The 22,304-nt window shown below is 32.7% G+C and overlaps 2 protein-coding genes and 1 long non-coding RNA gene across 4 annotated transcripts; all 3 read right to left on the reverse strand.

Moving 5' to 3' along the window:
* Nucleotides 1-5,820: 5,820 nt before the first annotated feature.
* Nucleotides 5,821-6,570, reverse strand: LOC111712944 (uncharacterized). The gene is made up of 2 exons (XM_023487705.1): nucleotides 6,448-6,570; nucleotides 5,821-6,354 (listed from the first exon to the last, which is right to left on the reverse strand). Exons 1-2 carry the CDS (start codon nucleotides 6,568-6,570, stop codon nucleotides 5,821-5,823), a joined length of 657 nt encoding a protein of 218 aa, XP_023343473.1.
* A 4,811-nt stretch (nucleotides 6,571-11,381) lies between these two features.
* LOC111712951 (uncharacterized) lies at nucleotides 11,382-13,350 on the reverse strand. Its single transcript, XM_023487712.1, has 7 exons — nucleotides 13,244-13,350; nucleotides 12,885-12,960; nucleotides 12,567-12,628; nucleotides 12,366-12,427; nucleotides 12,095-12,245; nucleotides 11,775-11,874; nucleotides 11,382-11,523 (listed from the first exon to the last, which is right to left on the reverse strand). Exons 1-7 carry the CDS (start codon nucleotides 13,275-13,277, stop codon nucleotides 11,442-11,444), a joined length of 567 nt encoding a protein of 188 aa, XP_023343480.1. The 5' UTR covers nucleotides 13,278-13,350; the 3' UTR covers nucleotides 11,382-11,441.
* A 2,483-nt stretch (nucleotides 13,351-15,833) lies between these two features.
* Nucleotides 15,834-21,857, reverse strand: LOC111712952 (uncharacterized). 2 transcript variants are annotated; one of them, XR_002767565.1, is made up of 7 exons: nucleotides 21,616-21,857; nucleotides 18,834-18,909; nucleotides 18,343-18,404; nucleotides 17,432-17,493; nucleotides 17,172-17,322; nucleotides 15,991-16,090; nucleotides 15,834-15,935 (listed from the first exon to the last, which is right to left on the reverse strand). It is a non-coding gene; the product is annotated as an uncharacterized LOC111712952 (long non-coding RNA). The 2 variants fall into 2 exon arrangements; XR_002767564.1 differs by lacking the exon at nucleotides 21,616-21,857 and having other exon boundaries at nucleotides 18,834-19,226.
* Nucleotides 21,858-22,304: the final 447 nt, after the last annotated feature.

Here is a 22,304-nt window from a genome sequence, read left to right on the forward strand (position 1 = left end):
TAAACCTTTGCTTCAAATGTTTGTTTAAATGTAAATATTTTCTTATGTTTTTTAATTTTAGATTTTTTGCTCATAAATGTTTTGTTAAAATGTAATTCTTCGCTCTAAATGCTTTGTTAAAATGTAGATCTTTGCTCCAAATGTTTTGTTAAAATGTAGATCTTTGCTCCAAATGTTTTGTTAATTGTAGAACTTTGCTCTAAATAATTTTTTAAAAGTAAACCTTTGCTCTAAATGTTTTGTTCAAATGTTAACCTTTGCTCTATATGTTTTGTTCCAATGTAAACCTTTGCTCCAAATGTTTGTTTAAATGTAAATGTTTTTTCCAAAATGTTTTATTTTTAATTATAGATTTTTGTTCAAAAGGTTTTACTGAAAAAGGAGATATTTGCTCAAAAATGTTTTTTTTTTTAAATTAAATAGATCATTTCTCCAAAACATTTTTTTAATCATATATTTTTGCTACAAAATGTTTTACTGAGATTATGGATCTTTTCTCTAAAATGTTTTTTGAAATTATAGATTTTTGCTGAAAAATGTTTTATTGAAATGTAAATCTTTGCTTCAAAATATTTGACTGAAATTGTAGATCTTTGCTCCAAAAAGTTTCACATGAAATTGTAGATCTTTGCTCCAAAATGTCTTTTGCTAAAATTATAAATGGCTGAATTCGTGCTGGTGGGCCGGGAAGGTGAATTAACTCCAGATTTTACACCAAGTATAAACTCTGTTTTGTCTACAGTATAAAACAGTGCAAAAGTTTAAACTTAAATCTAAAAAAAATAAACAACCTCAGAAATGATTTCTCGCTCCTTGTCCTCCAACATTAAAAAATATTATTTCAAAAAGATGTTTAAGAAATTGTTTTTAAACTTTTAATTCCGTGTCGTTTTGTAATAATCATTTTTTTCAGAATGTTTCTTAAAAACAAACTTTAATAGACCAACATAATTTTTGCTGAAATTATCTTTTTCCCTATTCATATATCTTAAAATCCTGAGTTCCCTGAATTAAAGGAATCGTAAACAATTAAAAGAAATTGAGTTTTTGCCACAAATTCAAATTTTCTAATCCTTATATCTTGGCAACCTAATGCTGGAAACCTTTGATATTTCAAACTTAGGCTATTTGATCTAACAGCATTCATGGTTTGAAATATCTAACGTCTATGAAATTGGATTGCAAATATATAGGTATTAGAAAATCAGAGTTTGTGACAAAGACTCAATTCCTTTGTCTTTTATTTAATATCCCTAATTAATCATTGTCTTCTTTCTTTCCAAAATTAACTAATTTTTTGGCTATTTTTCGTTTTTTTACTGCTGTAGAAACCCACAAGCTACCTTCTATGATTAACCCAGATTCATGTCCAAAATGGATTCAAAAATCAAGTTGAATTCAGCCTTTAATGTTGATTAAAATAGAACTAAGTTAAACAGAATATCTTAATCAATGAATTACCTTCTCCTTCTGTCTAGTTTGCAGTGCCTCTGTCAAATCAGAGATTGGTGACGATCAAGCGATTAGCTCCGTCCTTGAAAGAGTTCCCGTCTCTGAGATCAACTAAGATCTGGCTCTAAACCTAGACCTATGATACTATTATACAGATGATAAATTAACTTGGATTTCTGAGGAATTCAACGGTTAGAAATCCTGTCCGCCGGAAATAAATTTTGATTGATTGTTTACTGCTAAAACTTGATTAAAAAAATAAGATGGAGCCAAAAAAAAGCACCAGGGGGCAATTCAGGATAGGGTGTGGAGGGTGTTTAAAGGGGCTGCAGAAGTCACTTCTACTTTTACAGTGACATGTTTGATTTACAAGAATGATTGAGATTTTGGTTTATTTCCGAAAATAGATTATTTTTGATTCTGTGTTTTCTGCAGAGAGGATTTTTGAGTAAAAATATTAACAAGCAAGAAGAACAACATATATCTTCACACTTAATTGGCCAGATTTTATTTAAAGGGTACCACTGTGAATTTGTAAATGGGCCCCTCTTGCTTTAAATTTAAAAGAACAGTCCCTTTAAGGTTAAGGAACTTTAGTAGGAGATCATGCAAGGTATGAAGCTGCAGGTTGATGGAACGTCAAGTTAAATATATTGTTATATACATGTTGTCCTGATGAGAAATATTTTCATGTTTTCAAATTCAGAATTAGTTTCGCATTCTACTTTGCCCAATCTCACAATCATCCTCAACGCATCTTTCCAGGCTTTCCTGGCCATAGATCTATCTATCTATCTATCTATTTATATCTATCTATCTATCTATCTATCAATCTATCTTTCTTTCTATTTATCCACTATCTATCTCTATATATGTGTTGGTTGTTATAGGACTTAAATTTAGAAATAGCCAAATATTTCTTATAAAACTATTTAAAAAACTGAGTATATCTACTCTGACTGATTTTAGGGCGGTTTTAATCTGATCAAGTTTTTTGACTAATCATGTTCTATAATAAGGTTTAAACTTGGATTAGGCCGTTCGTATAATTGCATTCTAAATCAGAGTTGAAAACATTAATAATAATACAAGTTTATATTTTTGGATTAAAGCAAAGGATGAGTTGAGTTTTAAATGCTCTAAAATAGATTAGTTTAATAGACGTCATTTGAATAAACTCCAATAAACAAAACTAAATAAAATAATCTGCAGCGTTTATAAGTTTCAGTTGAAGGAACAAGAACTTTTAAACAAACTCAATCTTCTCTAAGGATTTTTGGAAATTTATGTAACTCATTAAATACTTAAATTGGGGGTCATAAAAAAAGGAACTGGGTAACCTATACTAACAGAATATTTTTAATTAACTATTAAAGAATGAACTTGAGCTGGTAAGTTTTGTATTGGAAACTCATAATTCCGATCTCTGGATCCTGATATCCACATTGGGCAATTTTGAATTTTTACGCAGAATTTTATCCCAAAACTGAATCAATCTGCAGATTAACAAAAGATCGAAATCCAGCATTGATACAAGAGTTTCAGCTTTATTCATTAATATTTAAAGAATCTTTAATGCCATGTCCAAATATGGCGAATTAGTGACAAGGTTAATTTTCTAATTTCTATATATTTGCAATCTTTGATATTAGAAATGTTTACTAGTTGATCTAATAGAATTCGTAGTTTGAAAGATGTTCGGTATTTTCCGAAAGGCATTTTCCTAAGGACGACTTACCAATTGACAATCTCCCAAGTGGCAACTTCCCAAATGTGCAATCTCCCAAGCGGCAACTTCCCAAATGTGCAATGTCCCAAGCGGCAACTTTCCAAAAGTTAGGTTAGGCCTTCTGAGGTGCCGCAGGCTGTAATGGGGGGGGGCCGAGCGCTGCGGCTAGAACACACATAGATTCAGCCTCCTTATAAACAGTCTCATCAATTTTTAAGACAGGGCTGACTTTGAAGTGTCGCAACGCCCTGAGCTTTGATTTTACCGCTCTAACTCACTTATGCTTTTCTGTAGCCCTTTACATGTACTTTTTAGCACTGTAAAGCACTTCTTGTTAGATTTGGTTTTTTAGAAGTAATTGGCAAAATTCTCAACGATTTTTGCTTGAGAGCGTGAGACCACTAAATCGCAGTGAACAGGATAGGTGCCGTGCACTGCGGCTAGGATAGATTTCGGAAGTTGCCGCTTGGAACATTGTCACTTGAGAAAAAAACCTTTGCGAAAGTACCCAATATCGTTTAAAATACTAAAGATCTATTACTTCAGATTGCAGGATATCAGGATTATTTAGAGATTGAACTGAGTATTCAGTTCCCTTAAGAAACATGGATTGAATATATTTTAAAATCTCATCTTTTTTGGTTAACCCTGTACAACTGATAATACTGATACTAGAAGTCAAAACAATAATTTAGCGTCTAAACAAAAATAAAACAATTTTGCACGGTCATAAATAAGAAACTATTCTAATTTAATCAAACCAAATCAACATATCTTAAAGAAAAGTTTTATTTGATTTTTAGATAAGTCTAGAACAGAGAAAACTGGAAAATATTTTACAATAATATTTTTTATTTTAAAATCACACATTTGATCATTCAACAAAATAAGAGAACTTGAGCTAAAAACAACATGTGTAGTAATTATACCCTACTCCAGACCAGTATCAATATGAAGCATAAAGTCTGACCGCGTCAACCTTTTTGCACCAGATATTCCTGTCCATAGAGCCAGATACAGTACAAACTGGAACCGGAAAGGTTAACCCGGCTCGGAAATTCAAATGTACTACGGCTGCCCGTGTTATATGAGAGAATGAACATAGGTATGAACTCTGGTTGGGTTCAGATTATGAAAGGGAAAAGAACAAGTTGAAAAAAGGAGGACAAGGGAGATAAAAGGTAACAAAAAAAACTGAGAGAAATGGGAGAGGGCAAATAAAGTTGGGATGGAGGGGGCGCGGGGGTGCAAAATGAAGGGTTGGTTAAGAGAGAGGGAAGGTAGAACAGTAAGAATATATAAAAAGTAAGTAATTACAACTTTTAGTTCAAAATTCTAAACTAAAGAAAGTTGATCTCGCCTCATTATCTCCACTTCTTGAAAATCATCGTTGCACCTCTGAAATAATATTTAACAAACACCATTTATTAATTAATAACAAACCATAAACTGCTCTAGTTAGGATTTCTTTTCACTCTAACCATGCTTTTACTTACATTTTATAGACGTTAAATCTAACTTATTACTGAAGTAGGAAAATAACACGGCATTGCCCGTGACCATAATTATGTGCGGTTCCTAGGGCTGGGTAAAATTCCGTTAATAAACCGGAGGTTTTCGAAAATAAATGGAAGAGTTCGTTAACGGAAGAGTCCGTTAACGAACGGCAAAACCCGTTAATTTTGAAAGTGGTTGAAAACAAAAACAAAGGAGATTTTATTCTTAAAAACGGTGAATTTCGTTTTTTTCTGCTTAAAATTGCATTAAACTTGTTTTTAAAAAAAATATTTTTATTTGTTTGATGTTTTAATTTTTTCTGTACTTTGCGCCTGTAACGATGTTAATACTGTAATAAACCGTTAACAGTGCGTCGTTAACGATTTTAATAACTTAAAACAAAATTTTTCGCTGTTAATTCTGTAAAATAGATGAAATTTTCCGTTAACGCAGTTAAGAAAATTGAGATCATTAACTAACAGAACCTTTCAAAAAAATTAACTAATACCTGAGATTTTATTTTAAAAACAGTTGGAACTAACCTTTAACAAAATGGCTTGATTAAGTTGGTCCGTGCCCAGCCCTAGTGGTTACTCATAAAAAAAAACCAAAGAGAATTGAACATATATTAAATGATGAGTAACTCAGTGGCGAGGTTTAGAGGCCATGAAACCGTCGGACGAAACTACATCTGGAAACTCTGCGAGGAGGTTGGAGATGCACTTAGGAGTGGCGAGAAGGTTGGCTGTGAGAGGAGCAAGCTTGGAATCCGGAGAGGTTGGCAAGACGATGGACGGAGAGGTCGGAGAATCGGCACTGAAAACCCTCTGGTTGGACACATCAAGCAGGAGGTTGTAATGTTTCAGAAAATCTGCACCCAGGATTGGAACGGCTACAGGAGCTGTGTTTCCTGAATCGTAGAGGAATGACTCGAGAACCGGAGCACAAGAGAGAAGAACCATCTGCAGTTAATATTTTTACTCCTGAATCTTCTCCTGAGGATCCTGGATCAGGAAAAACCAATACAGAGGCACCAGAGTCGATGAGGAACCTCCTTGAACTCAGAGAATCCTGTAGATAAATTAGAGGAGATGAGGTAGAAGGCCAGGCAGGAAGGGTACGAACATCCTCCTGCCGGTGAACTAGTTTCCCGACCATGAACATGGAGCTCTACACTTCTTGGCCTTAGATCCCCAGGCATGATGGTAGTAACACAGGGTTGGAGACGATGACCTGTTATCCCAGCTGCCGGAGTATGGAGTTGCTGAACGTTGTGGCCGGTTTGTAGGTGAGGATCTCACAGCATTGACAGAATCCTCCGGGGTGCTGGAAACAGCATAAACAGGAGAGGAGGACACTCTGCTCTGATAGATTTCGTCTGCTTTCAAGGCCAAGGTTATAGGATCGGAAAAATCATCCCTCAGAAGGTGAGCCCGAATGTCGGCGGGCAATCTCTTCAGAAACGCTCCCCGGAGAAAGAAACACGGTTTGTGATCAAGAGGGAGTAGAGCAAGCATATTTGACATGAGCTTGGAAGGTTTCATATCACCTGAGAAAGGGAGGTTAGAAATTGCTTCATACCTTTGATAGTCGTCGAGAGTAAACAACCTCAACAAACGGCTCTTCAAAGCTTCGTAGGGGTCGGAGGACGGGGGAGATTTGATGAGATCCAGAACCTGATTAGCAGTCTCCTGATTGAATGATGAGACGCAATATTAGAACTTGGTTGAACTGGTGGTCACTCCCTTGAGGGCGAACTGAGCCTCCACCTGGACGAACCAGGCCTCCGCAGAATCTGGCCAAAAGGCTGGAACTTTCACAGAAACTGTATTTAATAAATCCAGCGAGCTGGGTTCAGCTTGAACTCGGACATTATCACTGTCCTTAGGCATGATCACTTGAGCGGGTATCTAATTAAAGTCTATATAGTGGCGAGAAAACAGTCTATCAACCTATAGTGTTCGAACTAGGGGTCACCAATTTAGATATGCTCAGATTAACTCCCGTCGATTTTAAATAATTACTTTATTACTAAATATATAACATATTCTTAAATCAAAACATTGAAAATTGTATATAGATGGGTGACGTGGCAGGAAATCCGCTCCTCTTGCCGCGTCTCGATATCCAGCTCCAGACTCTTCAGATTAACTCGTCTTCCGCCACAGCGCCGCCACAAGAGAGGAATTTAGAGAATCTCTCGGTATGAATATTTTCAGGGAGTTCAAAGTAAATGTTCACAAATTATATGCAGTAGAGTACATTAATACAGTATGTTCCCTAGACTATCCATTTCAATTTCAAATTTGTTAAATCTGTTAAATAAACTTTATTAAATAAATTAGGTGAATAAAAAACATCATTTGATTTAAAGTTATAACGGAAAATCATCGTTTGTAAAGTGAAAGGCATAGAGTCTATGTGAAATGATCATTGGTCAATTATGAAACCAGCCTATTTCATAATTTGGTTTTCTTTTAATATTAATTTTAAATTTTCTATAAAATGATATTCCAGGGTTTTATAGCATAAATATGTGAAGTACACCTGCAGTATGGAAACAGTACAACAAAATGGCCGTTTTACACTTTTTTTCTAGTAAATTCCCCTCTAATATATATTCTATTCTCTTTGTATAAAACATAGTTTCCCTATTCCTAAAGAACCGCATTGTCACACTGAAGTATCGCGAAGAACAAAATTGTTTTGAATTTCTAATATGTAACCAAATAAGTTTTCTTCTTTCATAATTTTGCATAAAATCCAAAATAAAGGAGGTCCCACAGTCGTGCTAGTAAAACCAGTTCATATATAAGGTATAAATCAGTGTTACGGTCCTTACAAGTTGCATTCGGTTAAAGCCTGGTACATTGCAGACATATGTTTTAGCACTGCTTATTGTATAAAATTGTTTATCTAGGGATATTCTTTTCTACATCCCATGGGAAATATTACTTCTTCAGTCAGTTCAATTTCGACATAGTAAATTGCACGTAAGATTAAAATATTTTATGTTTTCAATGATAACTCCTATTGAGAAGTATAACCTATAGATTGGTTACTAAATCACAAAGTCGTATATTTGTCTCAGTGCTACATCGGAAACACATACGGTCAATTTGAATTGAACATACTCACGCACAATCACACAAACAACATTTAACATTTAATAATAATAAGAATGTTAATTAAAAATTAATCAATGAAACTGCTAATTAGAACGTTAAACCGTTAAACCTTGAGATAATTTATTAATTATTCCCGAAGATTAAGATGTTAAAGTATGAAATATTAATTGCTTCTAGTAAATACCGAACAATCAACTTAAAGGAACTGGTAACGTTATATTAGGATTTCAGATTCACACTATTTTTGTTTTAATGTATACTATGGATATGGATGAACACAGAACACTATGGATTTGGAAAAACACTAAACACTAAGGATATGTATGAACACAGAACACTATGATTTGGATAAACACTAAACACCAAGGATATGGATGAACACAGAACACTATGGATTTGGATAAACACTAAACACTAAGGATATGGATGAACACTAAACACTATGGATTTGGATAAACACTAAACACTAAGGATATGGATGAACACTAAACACTATTGATTTGGATAAACACTAAACACTAAGGATATGGATGAACACAGAACACTATGGATTTGGATAAACACTAAACACTATGGGTATGGATGAACACTAAACACTATGGATTTGGATAAACACTGAACACTATGGGTATGGATGAACACTGAACACTATGGATATGGCAGAACACAGACAACTATGGATATGGCTGAACACAGAAAACTATGGATATGGCTTAACACAGAACACTATGGATATGGCTGAACACAGAACACTATGGATTTGGATAAACACTGAACACTTTGGATATGGCTGAACACTGAACACTATGGATTTAGATAAACACTAATCACTAAGGATATGTATGAACACAGAACACTATGATTTGGATAAACACTTCACATAAAGGATATGGATGAACACAGAACACTATGGATTTGGATAAACACTAAACACATAGGATATGGATGAACACTGAACACTACGGATTTGGATGAACACTGAACCCTATGGATATGAATGAACACTAAACACTATGGATTTGTATAAACACTGAACACTATGGGTATGGATGAACACTGAACACTATGGATATAGCAGAACACAGAACACTATGGATATGGCTGAATACAGAACACTATGGATATGGATGAACAGTAAACACTATGGATATAGATGAACATTGAAAATTATGAATATTGCCCATTGAACATGCACTATGGATATGGATGAACATTGAACACTCTTGATATCGATGAACACTGAACTCTATGGATATGGATGAACACTGAACATTATGGATATGGATGAACACTGAGCACGATGAACATGAATGAACAAAGAACACTATGGATAAAAATGAAGGGTAAAAAGAAGCCTACTGCTAACACTGCTGATGAACAGATCTTATCCTGTGTTCTCTGATTATCCACATTAGTCTTCTGTATCCGTCTATCTATCTATCTATCTATCTATCTATCTATCTATCTATCTATCTATCTATCTATATATATCTATCTATCTATCTATCTATCTATCTTTCTATCTATCTATCTATCTATCTATTTATCTGTCTGTCTGTCTATCTATCTATCTATCTATCTATATATCTATCTATCTATCTATCTATCTATCTATCTATTTAACTATTTATCAATCTATCTATCTATCTATTTATCTATTTATCAATCTATCTATCTATCTATCTATCTATCTATCTATCTATCTATCTATCTATCTATCTATCTATCTATCTATCTATCTATCTATCTATCTATCTATCTATCTATCTATCTATCTATCTATCTATCTATCTATCTATCTATCTATCTATCTATCTATCTATCTATCTATCTATCTATCTATCTATCTATATATCTATCTATCTATCTATCTATCTATCTATCTATCTATTTATCTATCTATCTATCTATCTATCTATCGATCTATCTATCTATCTATTTATCTATCTATCTATATATCTATTTATCTATCTATATATCTATCTATCTCCCTACCTACTTACCTACCTACCTATACCTGCCTAACTAACTTTCTACCTATCTATTTAACTATCTAATTAAGATAAAATTAGAATAAAAAAATTAAATCGAAAGTCGTCTTCATTGTATTGATAAATATGACGACGACTCTTTATGATAGGAGGACAAATTCAAATACAAATTTACTGAATTAAGTTTTATTTCAAACTTTAAGTTTAAGCCGGAATATTGATTTGTTCAAAATAACAAATTCATGATTTCAAGTTCAAAATTTCCTGAGGGTAAAACTTTTGAATTTAAGTCATGCCTTTAGCGCTTGGATGGTGTCTTTCCCTCTGGACAGTTCAACCACGGCATGCTTTCAGATTCTATCTACCTATCTACACTGTTCAGGGCCAGGGTAAAATTTCAAGATCTGATATTTTTCTGGTGTGCATATTTGATATTTTTCTGGTGTGCATATTTGATGTTTGTACTGTATGAATAGGCCATAATCTCTTAATATCCTTTATCAGTAAACTGTCCTAAGTGTACACTCAGGCTAATATTTACGCAGGGGTAGCTTAGATCCAGCCCCCCTGGAAAGAGCTCATAAAATGTCGTCTTCATAACATTTCAATGGGTTTTATACTATAATTGTTAGGACTTGCAAGAATAAATAAATAGGCATGAATATGCGGGAAGAATTTTAAAGAGCTTCATATGATCATTTAATTGAAGTAGTAATGTTAAAATATTAAAGGAAATGTCGTCCTACTTCAATCTTAACTAACTGGGCCTTCCTGTGTATACCTAACGTCCACTGTATGGGTATTTTCAACATTAGGGAATTATCCACATGTGAACGTTTATTCACTCATTATTAAACGGAACAGTGAACTGCATAGTTAGTTAAATATGTTTTATAATTATTTGATTTTGATTATATTTACTGAATAAAGTCCTGTGCTAAAGTGTGACGTTTTATTTCAACAACTAAATATCTGCAGCATTTTATTCTCCAAAAGTTAAGAATACAACATTTTATAAATTTTTCCGATGTCTCTTTATATTTGAATTTTAGCTGACCATTAACAAATGGATAGGATAAATTCTACATATGCCCACCCTGCTCAGTGCTATACAGTTGTGTATTGATGGATAGTTTTTTTCTCATTACCAATCCCTGCTAGAGTCTCATCACAACTGATTAGAGCTGACATCCATAATGTTTGGCATGACCGCCAATTCAGATTTCACGGGTTTTCAGGCTGACCTGTTCTATTTTTATTTTCTACCAAATGTCTTTATATACTTTGCTTGTCTGTTTTTCTGTCTGTTTGTATCCAATAAACGTCAAAACGGCTAAACCAATCAGGCCCAAATTTTGTGTGGGACTTTACATGTCCCCAGGAAAGGTTAATGGATGATTAAAATTTTCAAAAAAATTTTCTAACAAAATTCGATTTTAGAAAAAATTTTAAATCGACGAAATTTTCTTTTATAAGATCCGCAAAATTTTTGTTGGTTTTCGTTTTACAATTTATACAAAGAGAAAATGTTCACAATTGACATCTAGTCTAGTATCATACATTTTACCTAAATTTATTAAAAAATAAATTATTATGTTTATTAACAAAAAGAAGCAGTAGATACTTGAAATAGATTTGATAACTTTATGCAATTTCTACGAGCTCACAGCAGTAAATTCCATGAACAGAGTCTCCAGGGCAATCCTTGTTTTCTCCAGATCCACAGCTAGAAACAAGAGAAATGTTTATACAATACTTTTAGATCTTGGAAATCTTGTATTGTGGATATCAAGATCAATGCGTCATCTCAATCTTTGGTTATCTTTATTTGATATCCTACATGGTAATTTTACCCAGTCAGTGTAGGGATAGAAGTGAACATTGATCTTGAGAGGAGTTATGGATTTTCAACATAAAAGTTTCTGCAGCTCAGGCAACATTATTTTATTTTAATAGTAAAGGTACAACTCTACTTACATTCCCATGACAGCTTCATCAGCTCTTCCACAAGTTAGTTCCTCACTCCAAACACTTGTATACTTCCAGTCACAAGAACCAGTAGTTCCAACAACTTTTCCTTATTAATATGAATCATCATTAACAGTCTAGGAAGATCCTAGATTTAGTAAAACTATTTCCCATTTTTGGTAAAACTATTTACCATCATATAGGGTATTTAGGCATCTAGAATACCAATGGAGGACTTTATTTAATGACAAATATAAAATTCAATCTTCAAAATGTCATAAAAAAGAGTTTTAGTTGGATCTAATCGGGTAAAATATTTTCATTTCTACCTTCAACATGCCCAACACAGCATTTAGTTTCATGGCTATGTCCATCACAGTCCTTTCCTCCTCCTGATCCGCACAGAGACTCCACAAGATGGTTCTGTCCATTAAGACCAACACAGGAAACTGGTACACCCCAGTCAATGCTGTTGGCTACCTTAAAATGTTTTAAAAATTAGTACTAGATGATATGTTAGATTCCTGCAGCTCTGTTAAAAAGAAAAGACAAAGAGATTGCTCATATCATGGAAAGATGTAACGTAAGAATTCAGCATACCTCACATCCTCCGTAATAAAAGCCATCAAAGGTACAGCACTGAATTGCTGTATAATAACTGCCTACAAATACAAGTCATATGAGCCTTTACAATATAAATAAAATACATTTCTACTTGTTCACAAACTCTGCTTTCAGATACAACATGTGATCAATTAGTTTTGCTAAAAAGAGGTAATAAAGTTAGAAAAACTTGCTTACCAAGGCAGTAACCATCCTTTCCTGAACCACATGCTCCTATGGCTATTTGGTCTCCATCACATCTAAATAGTGCATGTTTAACAATCTTGAATAAGTAATAATGATGTTAACCAATTCAATAACAATAAAGTGTCCTTTGTTAATGAATTAGTTATTCTTCATCTATTTACTGATAAAGTTACAAAAAAGAACAATTGGTCTAATGTAATATGGTAGAAAAAGGGAAAATTTGTGTGTGCTTTGAAACCTTATTGTTTACCATGGTAAAGGACATACATGCAATTTTAAACCTTTCTGAGAATACCCAATTTTACTTACGCAATGAAATCGCCCCAATGAGCTCCTCTCCAGTCACAGTTATCTCTAGGGATCTCAATACCAGCATTCACCAATCCTGGATTGTGATTAATAATGCTGAAGGGCAAAACGTTAGCATGCAATGAAATAGCCTTGACATGAAATCCCTGACATCTGCAGTAGAAAGTTTAAGTTTGCATCATGTGACCTCTCAATGACCAAGAGCAGATATTTAAGGCTGATTTGTCTGATCATGAAAGAAATCTAAATAAAATAATCAGACTACTAAATACCTGAAGATATTAAAAGTAAAAAACTAGATAAACTTTGGAGTTTCTTGTAGAAAATTTTTTTTTAAAAATGTGATATACGGTACATACCAAAGAATAAGACAAACAGACAATATGCAGTCATATTTTTTCTAAAGAAAATAATAAAAAGATGAAATTTCTCCTCTCGATTAAAAAGTTAAAACTGAGCAGAATGATAAGGAAACTCTTCAAGCAGATAAATAAAAAAACAAACAGTTTAAACTTATCAAAACTCTACATTACACAACTCAGTATTTGTTTCAATGACAACAGTTTTATCATCAAACTATGAATACACCTGAATTTAATTTCTAATGAATTGTTCCTGTGTCTAACCACTTTTAAATCCGCTTGCAATCAAACAAATTCAGTTTCATGAGTGTATATTTTATAAATTTTTTTTGGCAAATCATTTATGCTTTACTACATTTTGTTGCCAAGCTTTTAAATGACTTTGATCTGTAAAAATGTTCTAATTATAAACATAAAAGAAGGTGTTTACTACAGTGGAAAAAAATATTTTTTTTAATTTGATCCTTGAAGATTATTATCCTTTAACAACTCCTTTTTTCCCATTTATTGTTAAGTATTTGATCTCATAACCATGCAAACATTTAGTCTCTGGCATGTTATAGCCAGATTCGTTTTACAGAAACTTTTAATGTGTTAGACTTTTAAAAGGTTCCAACATTATAAAACTTTATTCTGTAGAAGTTTGCTTTTATCAAACATCGAAATTTGATACCCTAGAAGAAAACATGATCAAAAACGATCATTTTAAAATTATCGTTTTTTGTTTATTTTTGTCTTATTTTTTCACCTAGGTTAACAAATTTGAATGTTCGATAAAAGCAAACTTCTAGAGAATACACATTGAAATTGTTAGACTCATCTCAGATTGTTGTAAAACCTGCTAAAATACAGTGAAACCCTTAATAACGAATACATCGAAAGAATTTATCAAATGTCGTATTCTTCACTTTCTAATAATGGAATGTTGCAGATATTTAGTTTTTTAAATCTTTAAATTTAAATATAAATTCAGGAACAAATATTTGTTTGCAAGAATCAAAATCAACAATTTTTGTAAAAAATACAACTAATTTTTCTTGATTGTACTGTGATATGTAATATTAATCTATTGTGCAATGTACAAGGTTACCCACAAAGATTGAGAATGCAGATACAACTATAAAAAAAGTTTTTTCCTGATTTCCTGAAGCTATAAACATTTTTTATCAACTGATATGATATGTAACTTAATTAAAGACTTTTTCCAAGAATCCAATTCAACCTTTTTATTGCATTTAGAGTTTTAGGTCCTAATTAAAGTCTCTTCCTTTTAAGGTGACCATGTTTAGTGTTTATCTATTGATTTATATCAATTTTAAGACAATTCTTTTTCAATTTAGTTCTTACCTTTTTTCTATAATCCGGCTTTAGAAGCTCAAGAACAGATTTGAGATCAATGATGGATGACATGTTAATGGTACGGAAGCTCTTTCTTGAATGAGAAGTTTCTGAATTTCTATACGACTTTTGCGAAGTTTTCACAAAAATATTGAGAAATTTAGAAACCCTATTACTATTTTTAGAAATCATTAAATTTGCTTATTAAATATTTTTCCATATGCATTAGTAAGAAATAAGAGAATTAAAATCATGTTTGATAGTTTTATTGATTTCATTATTATTTTATCCCCCACGGTTGGTTATTTCGTTGAACAGGAGATTAAACGATAAATTTCTACTTAATCGGGAGTTTTCATGAGGATAAATAAATTGAGGGGAAAACCACTTAGCCGAGGGCCTCCAAGACCTTTTTGGGGTTCTAAACCTCAATTTAATTATCCTCCCTTGATCTCCTGGTTAAGTAGTAATTAATAGTTATAATCTGTAAAAATTGTCTAATAATAAACATAAAAGAAGGTGTTTACTACAGTGAAACAAATATTTTTTTAAATTTGATCCTTGAAGATTATTATTCTCTTTTTTATAACTCATTTTTTCCCATTTATTGTTAAGTCTTTGATCTCATAACCATTCAAACATTTAGTCTCTGACATGTTATAGCCAAATTCGTTTTACAGAAATTTTTAATGTTTTTAGACTTTTTAAAGGTTTTACGACAATATGAGAAGGTTCCAACATTTTAAAACTTTATTCTGTAGAAGTTTGCTTTATAAAACATTTGTTACCCCAGAAGAAAACATGATCAAAAACGATCATTTTAAAATTATCGCTTTTTGTTTATTTTTGCCTTATTTTTTCACCTAGGTTAACAAATTTGAATGTTTGAGAAAAGCAAACTTCTAGAGAATACACATTGAAATTGTTAGACTCTTCTCAGATTGTCGTAAAACCTGTTAAAATACTAAAATATTAAAAGTTTCTGTAAAACGAATCTAGCTATTGCTTATTGCTACAGACTATACCGATTTTGAACACCAAAAGTCCAGAATTTTTTTCCTGACATCTCGGACACTAACCATATCGTGGTTTAAATGTTTCTTGGGAATTTGGTTGAAAAAAAAAAAAAATTTCTACCTGAAAAATATTGTTCATTTTACAGAAACAATGCCATAGGAATGATATTTAATAAAAATTGAATAATTAACTATTATGTTTATTAACAAGAACAAGGATTACAAGTAGATACTTGAAATAGATTTGATAACTTTATGCAATTTCCACCAGCTCACAGCAGTAAATTCCATGAACAGATTCTCCAGGGCAATCCTTGTTTTCTCCAGATCCACAGCTAGAAACAATCAAATTTTAAATCTTTCTAATAATAAAAAAAGTGGGATACTTACATTCCCATGACAGCTTCATCGGCTCTTCCACAAGATATTTCCTCACTCCAAACACTTGTATACTTCCAGTCACAAGACCCAGTAGTACCAACAACCTTTCCTGAAAAGTAGGAGGTGTTGGAACAAGAATAATAACAAATAATAAGAAGTCATATAGATGTATAGTATAATATGTACAAAAAGGATGATAATTCAGAAAAAAAAATAATTCAGAGACAACTGTATGGAAAATATTCAGCCATTTTTCTGTGATTCATGTATATTTGCAGCTGTTAACTTGATTCATTTCTTTGCAAAATCATTTAATCCTAGATAATTTATGCTAGATAATTCATTTCGTCTTCACCAGCTTAAATTGAAAATATTAATTTAGTCTGTACTAGCCAAATAGATTCTAGTATACAATAGATGCAGCAAAGTTTTCAGCTTTATAGTCTGCATAAACTATTGTAACAAATTCAAGAAAACACGAAGACGATTACTACTGTGTAGCGAAGTTGACCGCACAAGATTTACAATACATAAAACTATATCCGCTCCAAATGTGTCTCCTCATGTCCCCCCCTTTACCGCTTCTACTCGTGGAGAACAGCGTCAGTTAGCTTTAGAACTTCGAGATGTGAACACCTCCGATCAGGAACTACTAACTCCTTCATACTGCTGCAGATGCCTACTCTAGCAACGAATGCTGCTAATGTCTAAGCCTCCAGATGTCCAAATCCACAAATCCACAAATCGCATGTCCTGTGGTATGAGAGGCAAATCGTTCCTCCCCACACATGTTACAGACTGCAAACCCTTCAGGACCGTCGCCTAGATGTGAACCCTTTGCTGCCAAGATGCTGACACCTGCAAGCTGACCATCATGAAGCTCCAACTGTTCCATTCCTTTCAACACTAATAATCAATGTTATTTCATTTTCAACCGTTTGGATAACCCCTTTTTAAGGGTCACTATTTTAAAACAAATTTGATTTTATTATTCAATAAAGTTAAGGAATATCCCTTTTGTTCTTTTATTTGTGTCAACAACTATCTATTCTAAGGTATCTATGCATCTAGAATACCGATGAAGGACTTTATCTAATGACGAATATCAAATTCAACCTAATCAAAATGTCATAATAAAAAAGATTTAGGTGGATGTTAAGGCTAATCGGGTAAAATATTTTCATTTCTACCTTCAACATGCCCAACACAGCATTTGGCTTCATGGCTATGTCCATTGCAATCAAGTCCTTCTCCTGATCCGCACAGAGACTCTACAAGATGGTTCTGTCCATTTAGCCCAACACAAGAAACTGGAACTCCATAATCACTGCTGGATGCAATCTGAAAGAAAAGAAGGTTTCCAAGTTATTTTTTAAAAATTCTTTCGTTGTCTCCAAAGTTCTGGGTTAACGATATATTTTGATATTAAAATTATGAAATAAAACATTACCTCACATCCTCCAAAGTAGAATCCCTCAAAAGTACAGCACTGGATTGCGGTGAAATAGCTATCTGAAAAAGTAGAAAAAATATTTAGTCAGAGTCAGACTTTAATAAATTTGAGCCGTGTCTCAAATCCACCAAAAACCTAGTTCAATTAAGCACCGGCTTAAATCTTGAAAAATTGAACATAATTTTAAGAGGAACCAGTTATATTTCAACCATGTCTCAAATTGAAAGCTATGGCTCAAATTCTTTAAATTTGGCCTCTGATTAGCGTGCACAATTTTACTAGTTCAATCTATACTGCAAATTGTTTATTTAGGTTTGTCCCCGCCCAATATCATTTTGATCTTGCTGTGAGAAAGAAAGTTCTTTAAGATATCAATTTTGAAGAATTATTCCCTGATGAAAACCTTAAACCTTTTAGCTATAAGTCCTATCAATATACTATTTGCCCATATGGATATAGCGCCTTTCTGTTTGGGTTGATTTACAAAATGCTTTATGTACACTGTTTAAAATATACTTAATCAACCTACCACCCGTCAGATGAAAGTATATGCATTCTCACCAGTGCTGTGCAAAGTAGCGCCAGACCCTTTCAGATCGGACTTAAAAAGGTTTAGTGGCTACTCTGCATAGCACTTGTGAGAATGCATATAGCATTATTTACTGGTGCTTTGCTGAGCAAGTATATTTTAAACAAGACCAACTGGATGGATTTAGAATTTCTTTTAACTGCAATATAGTAAGACCAATAAAATTCAAAAATTGTTGCATGCAATTGCAATTCAGACATTCTTGTGTTTTAAAAAAAATAGTTCTAGACCACCAGGTTTATTTTTGCTCTAACCACAAGCAAACTTGCAAAAAATTGCTTTCTATGGAAACCCAGTACTTAAATCTGGACGTGCTTACCTAGGCAGTATCAATCTTGTCCTGAACCACAAGCTCCAACAGCTATTTGATCTCCATCACAACTGTAATAAAAGCACATATGATATGCTTGCTTGCTTAAGTGATTAAAGGTTTATCCATGATTTTGATGGAAGTAATTGTAATTGTAATTTCAAGTGACCCTTCATGAAAAGATGGCAATGCTTGATTCAAAACAACACCTCTGAAACCTTTTCTGGTCAATAACGTGAAAGATATTGTCGTTTTTAAAGTTTTAAACTTGTTTAATTCTGACAGCTCCTCGCAAATCATATTTCTACAGAACGCACAGATGATAATAATCAATCTTCCAAATTGGTTTCTAATTCATACTTGATTAGAAAACGTTTTTAAAGGTACCATTGTACATCGGGCATTGCCATCTTTGCATGGAGGATCTTCTAAAGTTACACTTACAGTTCTTTTAAGCAGAAATTGACACGTTATAAACAGGGAAGGAGTCTTATACTTACGCAACAAAGTCCCCCCACTGAGCTCCTCTTCACTCGCAGTTATCCATAGGGATCTCAATGCCGGCTTTCACCAATCCTGGATTCCATTTAGATCAATAAGTTTTAGAATGATGATATATAAATCCAGGGTTAACCACATACGATGAAACTTCAGAAACGAGTACGACTGTACGGAATTTGTTCGGTCTTTTTCCATGATTCTTTGAAACTGTAAACCTCTTCCTTTCTTCGCCAAACCATTAAATTAACCACACAAACACCAAATCCTTGAGGCATAAGACTTAATTTTAACTTGGGATGGTCATATTTGTAGAGTTTCAAGTCTTTACATTCTCATTCTTGTGAGAACATAACATTTTCAAGTATAATTTTATGTTAAAGTGTATTGTAGGAACAATACATACCAAAAATAAGAACATAAAGATAAAATAGAGTCATATTTTTTCTGATGAAAAAATTGAATGAAAAAAACTGAATCTGCCCCCATTTATATATACTATAGAAACTGTACGAAATGATAAGAAAGTTGTCCAGAGGGTGAAATACAATTTTTTGTATGTACTAATAAACTTCCATAGATTTACCTTACACTCATTTACTTTAAAATCACAAAAATAATTTTTAACTAGAATTTTTCAAACCCCCCATTAGAATTTGTACCTTACAAGTTACATTTCATTTGAACTGAAAGTAAACAAATATATATCTTTAGCCAGGGGATATACAGGGTGTCCAATGAAACTTGACAGATAAAAGACAACATAAAGATCGTTTTGGAAATAATTTGCGGCATATTTTCAAATAAAAATTTTAGATGGTAATCACAAAATAACCTTATAGTATACTATAGTATTTCATAATTGTAGTCTGCCTTTTTGAGCTTTCCAAATTTACGGAGATATGAAAAGTTTCGTTTAGATTTGGACAATTTTGGGATTATTTATCATTTAGTAAACTAAAATCTCAACTAAATTCTTTGAATCTCCAGTAATATTGAAAACAAAACAAAATACTCGAGAATAATGGTTTAAGTAGGAAAATTTGTTGCTTATTATTTGAAGAAAAATATAATTATAGTGATAACTAGAAAACGACGGAATAGAAGGACGACATTATTTCAATAGTATGAGTATTTGATGTTGATACAAAGCAAATAGTTTACTAGACACTTATCATCAAATCACTAATTTACTGAAATGGGTATGTCTACATTACACATTTGCTTTGTCTCTTGCTTATAAAACTTTTTAATGTAATAACTTGATTCTCAAAGTTGTCTTCCTATTCCGAGTTTTCTGGTTATCACTGTATAAAATATATGCTAAAGATGGTTGACGAATGATTACAGAAAATTATTGAAAATATAAAATACGATCTTAAAGCTGCCTCTCAGCGTCATGTTTCATGGGACACACCCCCTGCTGTACTTACTAAAAATTCTTTAGATAGTAATAAGTTAATTGATTTAACTTTGGTAATCGTTGTATTACGATAAAGTATAAATGCAACACAGATTACTTAAAATAATGTTTAAAAGTTTTTAATTCGACTTCTTCACCGAATGCGGAATGCTTTTTAAAAAATCTTTAAATCTTTTCTCAACAATTTTATCAAAATTTTTGCTTTGCCTTTTTAAATATATATTTTGCATGAGTTGACTCTTATATTCTTTCGTATTTTTTTCATAATTTTTTGGGCAATTCAGTCTTTGTGAGTTTCGCATCAATCATTCCTCAGTAACTCAAAGAAAATTGAAGAGCTAACTTTGATCGTTTTGGTGCTAGGAAGAGTGCTGTTTTTATCGGAGTATTTTCAATAATGTTTTGATATCTTATTTAAAATCCAACAAAAAAGCAAAAGATAATTTATATTCTTAAACTAGCTGAATGCCCTATAACACCCCCTGGCCACCCATAAGTGGTCGGCTGCAGTCAAAATATATCAAAATTAAAGTCTTGTTTTATTATTTAGATATTCAATATATCTGCATATAGTCCAATAAAATAATACAAAATAGCAAAAACAATATAATCTGCAATTTTTGGTTAAAATGAGTTTTTAAATTAAGACTCACTGCAAATTTTAGCTGGAAAATCTAGTTTACCGTGAACGGAGCCCTTAATCGGATAAATATCAAGGAAGATAATGTTGTTTTTCTTGTCATGAAAATTATCAGGCTCGCCAACTTTATTGTAATGTAACTTTTATAACAAAACGAGCAATTGTCCAATTCGTTAGACATTTTCTATCTATGATTTAGCTGAGACTCCCTCGCCTAGGAAATCGCAGCTAAATCACAGCTAAAAAATGTTTACCGAATCGGATAAATAACAATAAAACAGCAGAAGTCATGATTTTTGCGTTTCAAAACAATAATTCATGTGAACATTATTTATCCAATAGATTCTAATCAATATTATTTTAAATATTTTTTGGGTTTCCTGCTAAAATAGTAAATAATAAAATTATCCCTTCCAAAAAGATTCTAGTACAATAGATGGCAACGTAGAATTTGAACTCTCAATACAGCTGTATTCTTAAGTCACAAGTGTCAACTTATTTTTTTGTCCGACAAAATTATTAATAATAGTGATAATTTTAAAATAAAGTGATTATCTTACAGTAAAATAAGTGCAATTTTATGTGTTCTTTATTTTCAGTTTTTACACATTTTTATTTAATCTTATCCTGGAACACATGGCAATGTGATAAAATTTCGTTCAGCTTGTTATATTTGACACTTGTGTCGGCATGTCCATTTCTCCATTGCCACCTACTGTACTTAGACTATTTGACCCCTTCTTCATCATGTTTCTGTGGTGTACTGTACTCATGGATCAACTATAGGATAAATTGTCGGCGCGGTACGCCCTGTCTAAGTAGCCTGACTCAGATTTACTAATCATACAGCTGTATATACGTGTATAAATTAAGATAATCAATCAATCTTCCTGTAGGAATTAGGGTTATCATAGATGTTGTGCACACTATTTCTGTAAAATCAGCTGTTCACAGTGGGTTTATTTATAGTGCTTAGACCAACTATCATGTTGTGTTTTTAACATAAAATTTATGAATTACAGTGGTTTTACTAAAATAATTCACATTAACAATAATTTTTACTATTCATTAGGGCTCACGTTAAGACATATTTGACACTATATTTAGTGATTTAAGTTTCTTGGTATATTCCTAGAGAACGATTTTTGGACCCCCACCCCTGCAGCCCCCCTTGACCCTCCTATCAATTTTGTACATGGATCTTACAGAAAGTTTCTTAACTTAACCTAACCCGTGGCCGCAGCGCTCGGCCCAGAAAGTGTCTTAATTCTAACCTAACCCGGCCGCAGCGCTCGACCCAGAAAGTGCCTTAACCTATCGTTTACTAGGACAGACCCAGTTTCTTTTTCTGGACATTTTTGTTCAATATACATAAATATAAANCTCCCCCACCCAAGATTTTATAAATTC

This window comes from Eurytemora carolleeae, unplaced genomic scaffold, assembly GCF_000591075.1.
Source record: "Eurytemora carolleeae unplaced genomic scaffold, Eaff_2.0 scaffold997, whole genome shotgun sequence".
Lineage (NCBI taxonomy): Eukaryota > Metazoa > Arthropoda > Copepoda > Calanoida > Temoridae > Eurytemora > Eurytemora carolleeae.